At 38.7% G+C, this 14730-nt stretch overlaps 2 protein-coding genes across 2 annotated transcripts in view; one reads left to right on the top strand and one right to left on the bottom strand.

The window, feature by feature from the left end:
* LOC311299515 (four and a half LIM domains protein 3-like) overlaps positions 1–14730 on the bottom strand; it is a gene marked incomplete at its 5' end in the record, with an annotated part of 138301 nt that overhangs the window by 39475 nt on the left and 84096 nt on the right. The gene's annotated exons all lie outside the window — the stretch shown is intronic.
* The window catches only part of LOC311299347 (C-type lectin domain family 4 member F-like), a gene marked incomplete at its 5' end in the record, with an annotated part of 30182 nt that continues 17985 nt past the window's right edge, over positions 2534–14730 (top strand). Inside the window, 6 exons of the mRNA XM_084422864.1 lie at positions 2534–2600; positions 4482–4583; positions 7110–7157; positions 7305–7367; positions 7514–7671; positions 7813–7925. Coding sequence (XP_084278990.1) covers positions 2534–2600; positions 4482–4583; positions 7110–7157; positions 7305–7367; positions 7514–7671; positions 7813–7925 — 551 coding nt within the window. The remainder of the gene's footprint in view (positions 2601–4481; positions 4584–7109; positions 7158–7304; positions 7368–7513; positions 7672–7812; positions 7926–14730) is intronic.

Raw genomic sequence — 14730 nt, forward strand, 5'->3', positions numbered from 1 at the left:
AAAAACTTTCTAAGGCCTGCCTGATAGCTTCAGGGGTAAGTCCGTTTATACTAATCCTTAAGCATGCAGGTGCTCTCCTTGAAGTTTATTTCATATGTCAGTTTTGATATGAAATAGAAACAAACTTGCATAACCATTTTGTAAGATAGCACAAGAGAAAATTAACTGACAATTTTCAAATTGTGTTTTCTTGCAATATGGTTTAAAATCACTTACCCTGTTCATTGCTGATAAGTCTTGCTCACAATTTAATATAATTTAAGGCCATTTTGCGATTTCAGTCTATATATTGTTTAGTCTATGTTGTTTAAATGGATATCATATAGATCAGTGGTTCTCAAACTTTTTAGACTGGCATGCCCTCTAAGGCTCTTAACATCCTGCGTACCCCCACTCCTCAGTCTCACCTTTGACAATATTGCAGATGAAATTTAGCTCTGTGGCTAATTCTGGGACAGTTTCTTACTGTCCATTGTCCCTGTCAAATAAATAAAAAATGAAAATGAAATGAAATGATTTGCCCCCTTAAATCGATTTTCCAGTGCATTTTTTACCTTTACAAATACCTTTATAAAATAAATAATGCTTTAAAAAAATAAAAAAATTCATTAGAGAAATATGCAATGATGGTAAAAACAAAGTGATGCTTTTAAAGGGATAGTATAATGCCATTTTCACAAGATGTAAAATAAGTCTCTGATGTCCCCAGAGTGTGTATGTGAAGTTTTAGATCAAAATACTCCACCGATATTTTTATATAGCATGTTAAAATTGTCACTTTTTGAGGGTGAGCAAAAATGAACAGTTTTTGTGTATGTCCCTTTAAAAGCAAATGAGCTGCTGCTCCTGGCACAGAGGGCGTAGCTTCAACAGCTTGTGTCATTTTCCCTCACACATACATGCACTGAAAATGTCAAGAACTTTTAGCCTTTTATGTTCAAACCGGAGTCAGACAATGTTGGAGAGACTGAAGAAGAAGTGACAAAATGTAGAATGCAACAAGACATTTCTGAATGGTTAGTTGATGAATTTATGTAGCTTATGTGTAGTTATCTTCTAGTCATTGGTTAGCATATTCTGTCCTGATAATCTAAAAATAGCATTCCCGGGGGCGAGGTCTATGTACATTTTAGAGGAAGATTGTGTAGTCCCTACCAGCCATTTTTGTTGTAGTCCTTAAAAAGCAATTTCTTTAAAAGAAAATATCTCCCTTTGCTTTGAACTTTGAGCTTTGTAAATTTGCATATGTTGTTTATGCTAAAACAGCAACACTACACACTAACTAAAGTTAGGAAAGTGAAATCATAATCAACCACCCCTTTAAATTAAAACCACCAGTAAGTGGCGGCAAATCACAGTCTTCGTGAGTGAGTCATCGAGTCATTCATTCAGTAATGATCAAGCAAGTGGCTGTAATTATGAATGAATCATTGACTCTCACGATTTGACAGCCGACCCCATACTCCCAGAGCACCCTCCACAGGACGCCACGGGGGACACAGTCGAATGCCTTCTCCAAATCCACAAAGCACATGTAGATTGGTTGGGCAAACTCCCATGAACCCTCCAGCACGCTGGAGAGGGTATAGAACTTGTCCAGTGTTCCACAACCGGGATGAAAACCGCACTGTTCCTCCTGAATCCGAGTTTCTACTATCATGTGGAAATTACATATATGGACTGGCGACAAAAGGGGGACTAAGGGTGGCAAGGGATAGTGTCACACATCGCGCACCCTCTTGGGGACGCAGAGATAGAGGAAACTGCTCTTTGATTGAAAATTTGGGTACCGCTGGCAGCCAGTGGCGGAACAGAAACAAAACTGAAAAAAAGATTCTCCAATCAGCCTTCCTCTGGGGGAAGAGCAGCTCCGCCCATCTCTGGGTCACACGTCTCAGGGGTGGTGTTTCACCGACCGCTTAGAGGATTAGCAGCGGAGACGGGTGGCATTGTCTTCCTGCGGAGGCTTAACGTCACGGCTGAGCTGGCCATGCCGAGTGCTTTATTTTTTTTCCGCAGTGGAACAGACTGAGGGGCAGCTCACGATGTCCTAGTAGCATTTCGGTGCGGGCTCTTGATTGCCTCAGTCTGCTTCTGGACTGCCAAGAATTGCTGGGCACACTCCTCAGCAGCGTCGCCAAAAAGGCCACCTTGTGAGATGGGAGCATCGAGAAAGTGTGTTTTGTCGACAACTCACACCCTTACAATGTTTAGCCATGGGTTATTTCTGGGCCACCAAGGTGGACATCGTCCAACCAGATGACTGTGCTGTGACTTGATCACGGTCGGTCATCATGCGCAGTTCCTGCATCAACCCGGCTCAGAACGTTATTTATTTATTTACCTTTATTTTACCAGGCAATAATAACTACCCTCGTGTATTTGAGTCCTTAGACTTGCAGGGCGCCATTGCATGCAGGGCAGAGGTGGCCTAACCAGCAGCACTATAAGCCCTAGCAGCGAACTGCTGTTGTCTCACAAGTGCTGGATGTGAACTGTGGATGACCCCACCAGGTGGCAGCACATTGGGGGCATGGACAGCAACTGCACACTCCACCTGGGGATTCCCCACGAACCTACTGACCACCCCACCATCAAGGGTAGAGAGGAAAAACTTTTTAAGCACATTTTGGCATCTTTGGCGTTCAATTAATTTCAATTCACGTTTATTTGTATAGCGCTTTTCACAATACACATCGTTTCAATGCAGCTTTACAGAAAATTCATGAGTCCAGTTTAAAACATCTGCAAAGTTACAACGCTCAAAGTTCAAAGCAAAGGAAGATATTTGCTCTTAAAGAAATCGTTTTTTAAGGACTACAGTGCTATGCATAAGTTTAGACACCTATGCTAAAGTTGACAAAAATGAGGAATAAAAAATCATCTTTTGGAAATTGAACTTAATGCCTTAATTAAAAAACTTCAACCAAAAATCCAACCTTTAAGGACACCAATTTTCTTTGTGAATGAATAATGTATCGTAAATAAATAAATGTTCTTCCTTAAAATACAGGGTGCATAAGTCTGGACACCCCTATGTTAAATTCCCATAGAGGCAGGCAGATTTTTATTTTTAAAGGCCATTTCCCACTAAGCAAAATGATGTCCAAAACACGTCTTTTCAACGTCTTTGTCACAAAAGTCGGACGTTGAAAAGACGTCCACTGAGGAGCCAGAATGAAAGTTTTAATTACGTCTTTTTTTGACGTGTTCTGCACGTCCGATATCTAGACGTTCATCGAACCTTCGTACAAGGTTAAAACTAGTTCAGATGTGGCCATTGTGGACATATTTCAACATAATTTATGGTCTCATTTAGACATAATTTCTTTGACTATTGCTGTCAGATGATCTTAGTGAGAATTAACAGAGGTTTACATGTTGATATTTGTTTAATTTGAAGTGTCACCATTGTGGTGATTAGTGTTTGCTTTAGTTGGGCTCTTGGTCCCCGTTACTTTTACTTTAACTTTTCTTTGACTGCTTTAACTGTGTGTTTGTAAAACACAATTTATAGTAATTATAAGTATGATAGCAGTATGCACAAAATGTACTTAAACACAACTATAATTTGCGCTGCAATGCCTTTTTAAGTGTATTTCCATTAGAATGATGATACAATGCAATTGTACTGTAAGTGTGCTTAATTGCACATGAATCTTGATTTTCATTAGTGTATTTTAGTGCACTTGAAGATTAAAAAAAGTTGTTCCATTTTAGTATATTTACACTTGAAGTGTAGTCAAATAGATGTTAATTTGAAGTTAATACATAATTGAATACACTTAACTATACTTAAGTATACAAATAGTACAAAATGTTGAAAATATACTTAGTACACTTAATTAAAGTATATTTTTAATAGAATTCTTTTTCACCTGGTCCACATCAGCAACAAATTCATCAAACGTCCTGTTGCAATTCTACATGTTATCACATCGTCTCTCCATCATTGTCCGACTCCAGTTTAAACATAAAAGGCAGAGCCAAGCTCTTGAAGCTCCGCCCTCTGTCAAAAACTCAAATGGAGCCCAGAAAATGACAAGCACTGACAAGTATATAATATATATATATATATATATATATATATATATATATATGTGTATGTATGTGTGTGTGTGTGTGTGTATTTGTTTTACTATAGATATATTTATGTTCTATTGGTATAATGTATAAATCTTTTTAATTACTTCAACAATTTGTACGGAGCCCATCAAATAAGTAGATGAAAATATATATATATATATTGTGGCCAAAATTATAATAATTTGTTTTAGGTGCCCCCCAGGCCTAATAAAGATTGCTTATTCAGCTTTTTTTTAAATACAGAAAAATAACAATGTTTGTTTTAATGTTAAAAGGATCTGTAGTTGGCTTTTCAAGCCAAACTATTCTGCCAATTAAATATTTAATAAAATAATCAGCGTTGTACTATTGAATCATGCTGGAATTCAGTCATCACATTTGATTTCTAACCACAGGGAATCAAGTTACTTCCTCAAAGTGGACTAAAGTTCTTCTGATCGTCCTCGGTGTCTCTCTTGTTTTGGCTCTTGGAGGTCTGTGTGTTCTGGGGTTCATGTGTGAGTATAATTCTTGCTCTATTTGATCTTTGCTCTGATGAAAACAGCCACATTTAAGGCAGTTATACACTTATACAAGAGTTATGGTACAGCTTATTGATTTATTTCCTGTGGGTTGCAATTGTTAACACTTGACAGATATAAATCTGCTAAAAAAATACCCTGAGGAACAAACAGACTTTCATGGACTGTACTAAAACAACCTCTCATTTTTAATTTGTTGCTTTGTTTGTTAATGTCTTCTGTATCAGACTCTGAGAGAGAGCTCTTAGTACCAGAGAGTTAAAAACTGGCACTGTCATAATCGTTTAAATTCGAGTTAAATTAAATATTTAAATAGTGCATCCCACGAACGATAATCCATGAACCGCATTATTAGATCGTTTTCTAAGGCTGCTCAATACTGTATATTAAAACAATTATAATATAGCATATCATAGTGCAAACATTTATAAACCTACACTAACACATGATAAAACATCAGTATCTATATTTATCTGTATTTATTCTAAATATGTGAACTGTTGTTCAAAATAAAGGTTTAAACCCTCGCTCTGAGTTTGCATGTTTTGATGTCCACATGTTCTTGTTCAAGAAATTACAGTGACTGTAGCATCTCTATCATAAATAAGTCGTCAAATAGTAAAGATGAACTTGAATTAAATATTGTTTGGCCAATAAGAAACAAGTATTTGATCTTGCTGTAAAGTGTAACAACAATCACCAGGCCGCTGGCGGATTTTATAATCCATCACGGATTCAACAACACCATCCCTGCGTCTCAATGTCCATACTATCCATCCTAAACAGTAGGTGAGATTAAAATAAGAGTGTCCCAAAGCATAGTATGTTGAAAAGTGTATGCCAGAAGTCCCCGGATGGTTTACTATTTCCGGTTGATTTTCGAAGTGTGGATCCATGCTCAATCTGAAGTCTAATATTGCCCACAACCCATTGTGCTTTGGAGGAGGAACTACAACATGAGTAAAAAGTGGTAAAAAACTACAGAACATGGCTGATGTGCGCGACGACGGTGGGAGGTTTGGATAAAGGTTTGAGTGACTAATCAAAGTTTAACCTGATAAAAAAAAAAAATATTCAGTGTTATTCGTGTTATATTTCATATGCAATAACAATGTGGACTTTCATCAAGATCCGTTTGGCCATTAACTTTTAAATGAATCATTATGCATTAATATGATGATAGTCTCTGCATGAAATACCCCGACAGCAGATCAACGTGCTACTGCATTTCTCTCCGATATGGTAGGAAATTACATTAAATGTGGAGGATTTTATCTTTGACAAGATGATTGACAGGCCAGTTTACTGTGTCAGGAGCAACCGTTAAAGACGCAATTGTATGACGTGGTAGTATGTCCCAAAGCTTACTTTCTGCTACACACTCAAAAGTATCTACCTTTTCTTCACAAAAAGAGTAAATACTTTTAGGGCGTAGTACAAGTAGGCGAACTGAGATGCAGCACATCACTCCAGCCATTAGCACCAGATTACCACACTCCGCCCACTCGTTCTCAATCACCCGAGTTCTGATCACCTGCACGCCCTCATCAACACACCATGTATAAACCGTCATTCCCTTCACCTCATTGACTGGTCTTGTCTATGACAATCTCTGCAGACCCTACCTGAACTAGCCTACGTCTGCCATCTGTTACTTGTATCCTGTTGTGTTCTCTTGTTTGTCCGCCACCATCACAAGTCTTCACCTGCACAGAGAAACACCAGCTGTTTACACCAGATCATCATTTGCCTTTTGACTCGCCTGTGTCGCCTCCCCGCTCTTCTTCATTCTCTCCTGCAATAAAGCTTTATATTTACTAATTGCCTCGTCTGTCCTCTTCTATTTATGACAGTACATTTAAAAGTCGTTTGTTTGTATTAAATTGTTGTTGTTTTTTATCGGTGTTCAATAAAACCATAAAATGCCTGTTTTTGATCCTCTATGTAAACCAATTATTATGCGTCATTGTTATGTATTTTAAGTCATTTTAAAAGGTATTCACTTTTATCACAAAAAAATATTATCTGATTACTCGTTAATCGTTAGTGACAGCCCTAGATAAGGAAAATGCACCTGCATTGTTTTGCTTTTTGTAACTAAGTCCAAAACAAATATTATTTTTCCAGTCATATTTTGTCACTGAAGCTTTTTTAAATAAAGTGTTCTTAATGTCGTCTTGTTCCCATGAACCCAATATAGTGTATCATCTCATCTCGTGAGCAAAGTGTATCGTCACACCCCTAGCTCTCAGTAATCATTGTTTCTCACTGGCTCTTGTTTATAGTCTTAAAGGGGCTATATGTAAGAATTTTCATGTATTAATCACTTTTTTATTGCAAATATATCCACATTGCTATAATCAGATGCTTTCTTAACTGCTGCTTCTTACCACTGATTATTGAGAGGAAATCGTGCAGTTGCTGGCTTCAGTTCACTTAACTTTGCTAAAAACAGGGGTTTCTGAATTCTAAATACATCTGCAATTGTTTTTATCTAATCAGATGTCAGTGTTTCAATGCCACCGTCTGCCCTGGAGACCAACAGCACAAGTGAGTAAAATATATTCAATGCACCCAGTAGGCCTACAACATTTCATTAACAGTTTTTAAAGAGAAATCACTACTTAGTGATTTTGTCTTTTTTTATTTATTTTTATTTTATTTATATATTATGTTATTCATAACTTTCTGTATCAGTCATGGTGAAAGAGCTCACAGACAACTACACCAGAGTTAGAGACCAACTGTTATCTTACAAAGGTGAGCTATTTCTCTTCTAGACACATGACACAGGCTTAGACAAATTGTTTGAAAATTTTTGCACATTAAGCCAAACTTTGATTAACAAGATTGTTATGATCTGAAGAATGTTTCATTTTCATGTTTTTTTATTATTATTATTTCAGCATTCACAGCTCAGTTTTTGAACAGTGACATGAAGTTGAGAGATTGGGGTGGAAAGTTGTACTTCTTCAGCTCTGATCAGCTCACCTGGTCAAGCAGTCGTGCTTTCTGTGTTTCAAAAGGAACTGATCTGGTGACCATAAGCAGCCAATCAGAACAGGTAAGACAACTATACTGCATAATGTGATTTTGCACCAAATAAACAGGTACAATATACAAAAATGTTTTATTACAAAATCTCATCTCACCACTGAATTTTTAGCTTTATATAATTGTGAATTATGTGCCTTTTCTCTATTAGATGTTTCTGCTTTCTGAACTTGAAGCCGATTACTGGATTGGTCTCAATGATCTGGACACTGAAGGACGCTGGGTTTGGGTGAATAACCAAAGTCTCACTGAAACTGGAGTACAGTAAGAACTCTGTCTGCAATTGTTTGTTAAACAATGTAATACACTGTTCTACTACAGGAAAGAATATTAAACTATTTGCAATAATGGTATATTTTACAACAGCGGTTCTCAAATTGAGGTCCGTGACCAATAGCCAGGGGGTCCGTGAAATAATTTGCTACACCGTAGTTTCCGTATTATTATTATTATTATTATTATTATTATATTATTTTTTTATTAATATATTTATTGTTTTTCCAGATACAGTGTACAGAAGTGGTTCACTATAGAAGTTAATCTTTTCTAACAACCTTTTCTAATTCAGAATTAGAATACAATTGACTCATGTGTCTGTATTGTAATGTCCAGGGGTTTCACTGCTGATGCAAAAAGTAGCGGAGGCCAAGGACACCCCTGCCTGGTTCCTCTTGATAAAATTGTGAAGACAAATCGGAATTAGTTTGGAGAGCTGTAGATGGATTTTTAAATAACATATGAATCATGTCAAGAAATTGTGGACCGAAATAAATTTTTTGCAGAACTGCCAACAAGTAAAGCCATTCTACTCATAGCTTTTTCTGCATCTAGAGAAAGTGCAATCACCGGGGAGTCTACTTGTTTGGCAAAGAATATATTCATAAGCCTCTCTGTATGTTGTCAAAAGAGGACCTATTTTTAATAAATCCAGTCTGTTCCCCGACTGAAAGGGAACAAAATTGTATCATTAATGCTCAACCAGAAACACACCTATTTTACTCTATTGCACTGTCTTTGGGTGATCACAGGGCCGACCCTCCCTATACGGGAACTAAGCGGCTGCTTATGGCCCCCAAAATATGGTCCAACCATAGACCGTGACCTGTAACTCGACGTACGTTCGCATCACCTGCTAACGCAGAGGTAGAGTTACACTCACGGGACACTGCACTTATTCGCAATCACAAAAGTAAAACCTTAAAACCTTGCCGGTTAAACATGTAATTCGCCTGCTGTTCTAACGTGCGTTTTTTTCGAGCACCTACCTAAAGGCAAGTGTCCAGAGGCTCTGTCTCCAGACAGACAGGAAGTTGCCCAGACTGAAGTGTCCAATGTAAGTGACACCAGGTCAGGCCTTCCTGGTGGCATTTTGGGTGGTACGTTCCCCTGAAAATTGACTGGCTGGGGTTCTCTCGGGACCCCTTCTAATTTGAAGCTATGGTCCTAGGCCATTGAGCAGGCCCAGGTAGGCCTCTAATCAAACCATGTTTATTAAAGGGACACTTCACCCATGGGAACATTGATCTTCATTGAAAGTGGGTCATATATGTAGTCGAAATGTAAAATAAATTTTGAATTTGGTGCCTTCTTGACCGAGGAAAGAAAGAAAGTAACTTCAGGACGCATTTGTATGAAAGACAACAACTCCCACAATGCACCACATTGCACAGCTGCGCAAGCCACTCCCACTAATCCAGAACAGCATATGAATCACTCATCCGTCCATAAGGCTAGCTACCTACAACCGGAGCTTGAAATTCATTTCACACAAAATGTCTAACGTTAGTTATTTGGCGAACTCATTAATGAATTACTCCTCATTTGTATTTCTTTCGAAATGGTGAATTATTGCATGGTAACGTTACCGGGATGTTCAGTCAGATGCGGTGCGACCGTGCGAAACTAGGATGGTTCACAACACAAACGTCCGTGTCCTCGTCTGATTCAGAGATTTCGTCTAGGAGAAATTCTTTGCCGCAGACGGACTCTATCTCTGTGTTCGTAGCGGTTCGTAGTTGCATAGTGAGATCACCGGCGCCACCAGTCCGCCCTAACTCGAGCCAGTCTGGGCTTCTCGTCCGCGACAGGCAGGTCTTCCGCCTCGGCTGCTCTTCGCTATAATGTGGCTTGTAAAGGTAGCCACAAACACCCGATTCGAGCAGCAGACTTCCGAAATCCTCTTCTTCTACATCATATTGAGTAACGTTACCCTCCGCTATTGTCATATCTTCACAGCTGGCTCCACAGTGCCTGTTAGCTTAGCTTCCAAACAAGATGGAGGATATTGCTTTCAGTTTCAGAAAGTGAAGTCCCACCCACTGATCTGTAATAGGTCTGTAGCGTGAGCGGGTCCCGCCCCCTGGAATAATGAGGAGCTAGTGTTTGTAGTCTCTACACTTTTCAATGAAATGTGACTTCCTGCTTATTATGACGCAAAATGATGATTTTTACGTCATAATAAGCAGGAAGTAAAACACTTAAATCCTCATTTCTCCCATCTCAGGGAAAAATGAACGAAAAATCCACGTTTATTATAATATATGACTGGGTTTCTAACAATACAAAGCTTAATGCAAATGGGTGAAGTGTCCCTTTAAGGTTTTCCTGTGAAGCTTGTATTTTGGGCTGTGACCACAGGGAATGCTGTCACTGACAGCTCAGTGTGACCTGAGGGTGAGTGGTTCTGGCATTTCATTTGAACTTGCTGGTTCTGACAGTTGTCACTGCCAAATGGCATGCACTCCCCTTAGCATGGTGGCATTGGTATATCGTTCCCCTTAGCGTCAATCGACGTAGTGTGAGTTCCCTTTCGAAAGGGAACGACTAGGTTACGACTGTAACCTCCGTTCTCTGAGAACAGGGAACGAGACACTGCGTCTTTCACCATGCCTCTGGGCCTGCCTGCCAAATGGTCCATTCAGACGAAAAGGTGATTGTCATTTGTGCAAGGTGCCCTTATATACTTCCAGGTTGCACGTTAATGAAGTCAGCAGCTGTCGCCGGTCAATATGATTGCCGTGATTTGATTGTGATTTCAGACACCCGTCACGCCTGAGGCATTCCCCCTTAGCGTAAATCAACACTGTGTCTCGTTCCCAGGGAACAGAGGTTACAGTTGTAACCTAGACTGTCTTAAATGGTCAGTAGCCTAATAATAAACATGCTGCCGCTTGTTCTTAAAGGGATAGTTCCAAAAATGAACATTCTGTCCTGTTCATTCTGTACTCACTCTCCATTTATCAATTTCTTTCTTCTGCTGAACACAAAATAAGATATTTTGAAGAATGTGGCTAACCATAAAGTTTCTGGTCCCCATTGACTTCCATGGTAGGAAATATATACTATGGAAGTCCCTGGGGATCAGCAACTGTCTGGTTACCCACATTCTTCAAAATAAATTTTATGTTCAACAGAAGAAACTCATTCAGGTTTAAAACAACTTGACATAGAGTAAATAATGACATAATTTGAACTATCCTTTTAATCTTAATACATTTATTATTGTTATCTGATCTGTTCATTTTATGTCTTATTTATTTAATATTGCCCGTTTTGTTCAATTAAATTAATTTTTTATAAATGGTTTATTTATCTACTTTCAGTACACCACATTAAATATACACTTGTAATTACCACTACTGTAAGACTTTGAATATTAAAGTGCAAATTAACACCCGGTCACACTTGCTACTGTAACAATTTAAAACCGTAGAAGGGTAAAACATGCCAGGCAGACATTGATGTAAGCAACACAGCTACAACTAATAAAATTGATAATGGGTGTTTTGTAGTCTGCGAATAATCAAGCTTCGACAATAGTTAATCATATTGGCTGGTGCCAAATCATCATTTGGGGTGTCATCATCATCATCATCATCATCATCATCATCCTCCTCCTCCTCCTCCTCCTCCTCCTCCTCCTCCTCCTCCTCCTCCTCCTCCTCCTCCACGGGGCCCAAAATAAATAAAATAGGGCCCCATAAAGGTTTGAGCCAGCCCTGGGTGATCACCCTAATAGAGTCCATTATAAGTCCACAGAGTTCTTTGGGTATGTCATATGCTGGTATCTTAAAACACAACCAGATGAGCATGATGCTGTCGAAGATAAGTCTCTGCTGAGTTTTGGAACTAAAAGCTCTCTAGAAAGGTCTCTCTGGTAGCTGGATCTTCAGTGTCACAGGATTAAAAACATAACCCAAATGATATTGTTATTGCGAAGTTGTCTTTTGAGTGCACAAAATTCTTGCCGTTTTCTGAACAAAGTTGATGACATGTCACGGAATATCATTATGGTGGAGTTACCATAGGTGAGCTTGCCCTTTTCTTTAGACGCGTTGAAGATTTTGACTGTGTCCCGATGCCGGAGTAGACTAGCTCTACGTTTCTGCCAGTCGTCGCTGCAGAGTACAATGCGCTCCACTGGTTTTCTACATTCCACTCCCTCTGGAAATCCGACAAGGCGTTGGAAACTTTTCCAGCTCATCAATTTTGCCTTTCAGTTGTTTAATCTCTTCGTCATTAGCCAAACTGACATCCACAATATCTTAATGAAGGCTCGTTACTCGCTTTTTCAATCTCCATCTGTTTTGATTCCACCTCCACCATTTTCAGTTTCATTGATTGCTGTTCTTTTTAAATTTTTTCTATGGATTCTGCGATTTCAGATGTCCATTCACAAGTTCCTTTGCCCATATAATCTTTAAGCTTATAAGGTTAAGCGTATTTGGCTTGCTGTCTGCAATGGAGGGGCTCAAGGAAGCAGCTTCAACTCAAGATTAGATATACCCCCTAGTGGGACTACTAATGCTAGGATGAGGAGTATGGTAGCAAGATGCCTTAATTTTGTTGGTGGAGGGATGCCAAAACAGCTGATGCCAGATTAAGGTGAGCGGCTGCTTATGTGCTCCGGCAGTTAATTGAAAGATTAGATAGGTTCACTCCCTTCCTAAATTCCGTTGTGAAATTCACTAAATTAACTCCTAGATTCTCAAACCCTTTTCCATTTCTGCGTGAAACCATTTTCTTTTTATGTCCGGCATGATCATCAGATTGTTGACAAAAACGTTATTTTTTTATATTAAAGAAGGTGCTTACGTCGTATTGAATACATTTAGAGGAAATTATTTAGATGGAATTATTAGGGAGTTAAGTACACCACACCTCACTCTAGCGTCACCGTAACAGGTGTCTCAACCAGTTCTCAACCTTTTTTTCCACTGGGCTGCACTATGGTCCAAGTGCAAGTCTCATGGGCCGCATATCATTTACAGTACATTTGACCACCAATGCAAACCAATCAGATTTAATGTTATAGTATTAGCAAAAAATATTATCATTATGTAGCGTTTATACGCCCGTATAAATATAATTAATTATTATTCATAACGGATTATGAGCAATAATTAATAATTTAATTATTTTCAGAATTTACTGTAGCAGAATTAATAGATCATTTTATCAGTTTATCCAATGAACAGAAAGCATAAACAATTATTAACTCTAGGAAATATAATATCTTCCTGGCCAAGAAAGAATAATCCCCAGCTAACAGTAAATTAAGAAATAAATCAAGGGTAAAAGCATAGGTAACTTAGATCGCAGTTCAAGACAATAAATTCGTAAGCACATAACACAAGTAATACTTCTCTTTTCAAACACAAACAATACTTTATTGATTATATAGCCTACTAACACATAAAACTAATATCTAACACAAACACGCATACACACACATTCATACAAGTTGCTGAAAGAAAGAAAGAAAGTGTTTGGAAAGAATGAGTTTAAGAGTGAGATGATGAAATCTCAAGATTCTATGCACTTATATGACATAACCTGAACGAACCATCAAGCATTAATTCAACCTTTCTATCGTTTTAGGCAGGTTATTAAATTTATATCAATGCATCAGTTCAGTTTAAGAGTCTGGAGGTACTTGCATCTTTGCTTTTGGGGATTCCCTTCTGTCGTGGTAAAAGGGGGTTTCCCGTTCGTTGGCTGGTCTCCTCCTGCTAGTTCAGGGAGAACCAGTCACGTGGTGTGCTGGCGGATGGTTGAAGCGTCTTTGAAGTTGAAAGCGTGCGTTGCAGCCGTGAATCGTGGACCGGAACTTTGCAGCAAAACTTAACTTAAAACCGAGACTTTCAATGGAAAAGAAAGGAAAACTCAGAAAAGAAAGAAAATTGAGACGAGAGTAGTAAGATGGCTTGAATAAAGCTGTTGAACCCGTTCTTCTGATCTTAATTTGGGTTCGTTGTCTCTTCGCATCTACATGGTTACTAGTCTGATTTAGATCTTCATCTCCCGCTGCATTTTTGTTCTGCGCACCTACATGGTTACTATAACCATCGTCTGCCGTCTCCGTCTTTGTTCTGCCCAACTTAACGAACGCTCTGCGCTGGGGTTTTTTTAACAAAAAAAAGATTGTTACTCCTACAAATGGGAGTTCTGACTGCTGCTTTGTTTTCAAAGTCATGTGTTCCCTGTACTGGGGGTTTCAGTTCTATAGCTTTAAGTGGAGACCAGATACAACAGTTTAGGCATGATTTCTAATTATCAGAATACGAAACATTTTACACAGATTTAATTCCAGCCATCTTTTGAATTAAGAACATACTATCATGCTGACAGGAAGCACGACACACTTTCATTCACACACCTAATAGTTATAACAATTACATGAATTATATGGCATCTAAGTATATTAGATGCACACAAATATTGTAGAAACAACATAGAATGATGTAGTTGCATGATGTTTGATTATAAGTCCATTGAAAATTGTTCTTGAATGATTTTATGTATAGTTATAGGTAAAACCTCAGTTCTCGTGGTTTGAAGAGATTTTACTCTCTGTGTCATTCAGAGGTCCTTAAAGATGGGGTCTGTTTTGTTGCAGGGGTCAGGTGACCTCTTGGTAGGGCCCTGGGGTCTCATTTATAAAGCGTGCGTACGCACAAAACGGGGCTGGAAACGTACGTACGCCAGTTCCCACGCAAAGGTTGTGATCTATAAAAAACAAACTTGACGGGAGAATGTGCGCACCTTTAAGCAAACTTTGAGCCGTGCG

The sequence above is a fragment of the Rutilus rutilus genome, assembly GCF_951802725.1.
Source record: "Rutilus rutilus genome assembly, chromosome: 11".
In the NCBI taxonomy this organism is placed as follows: Eukaryota; Metazoa; Chordata; class Actinopteri; order Cypriniformes; family Leuciscidae; genus Rutilus; species Rutilus rutilus.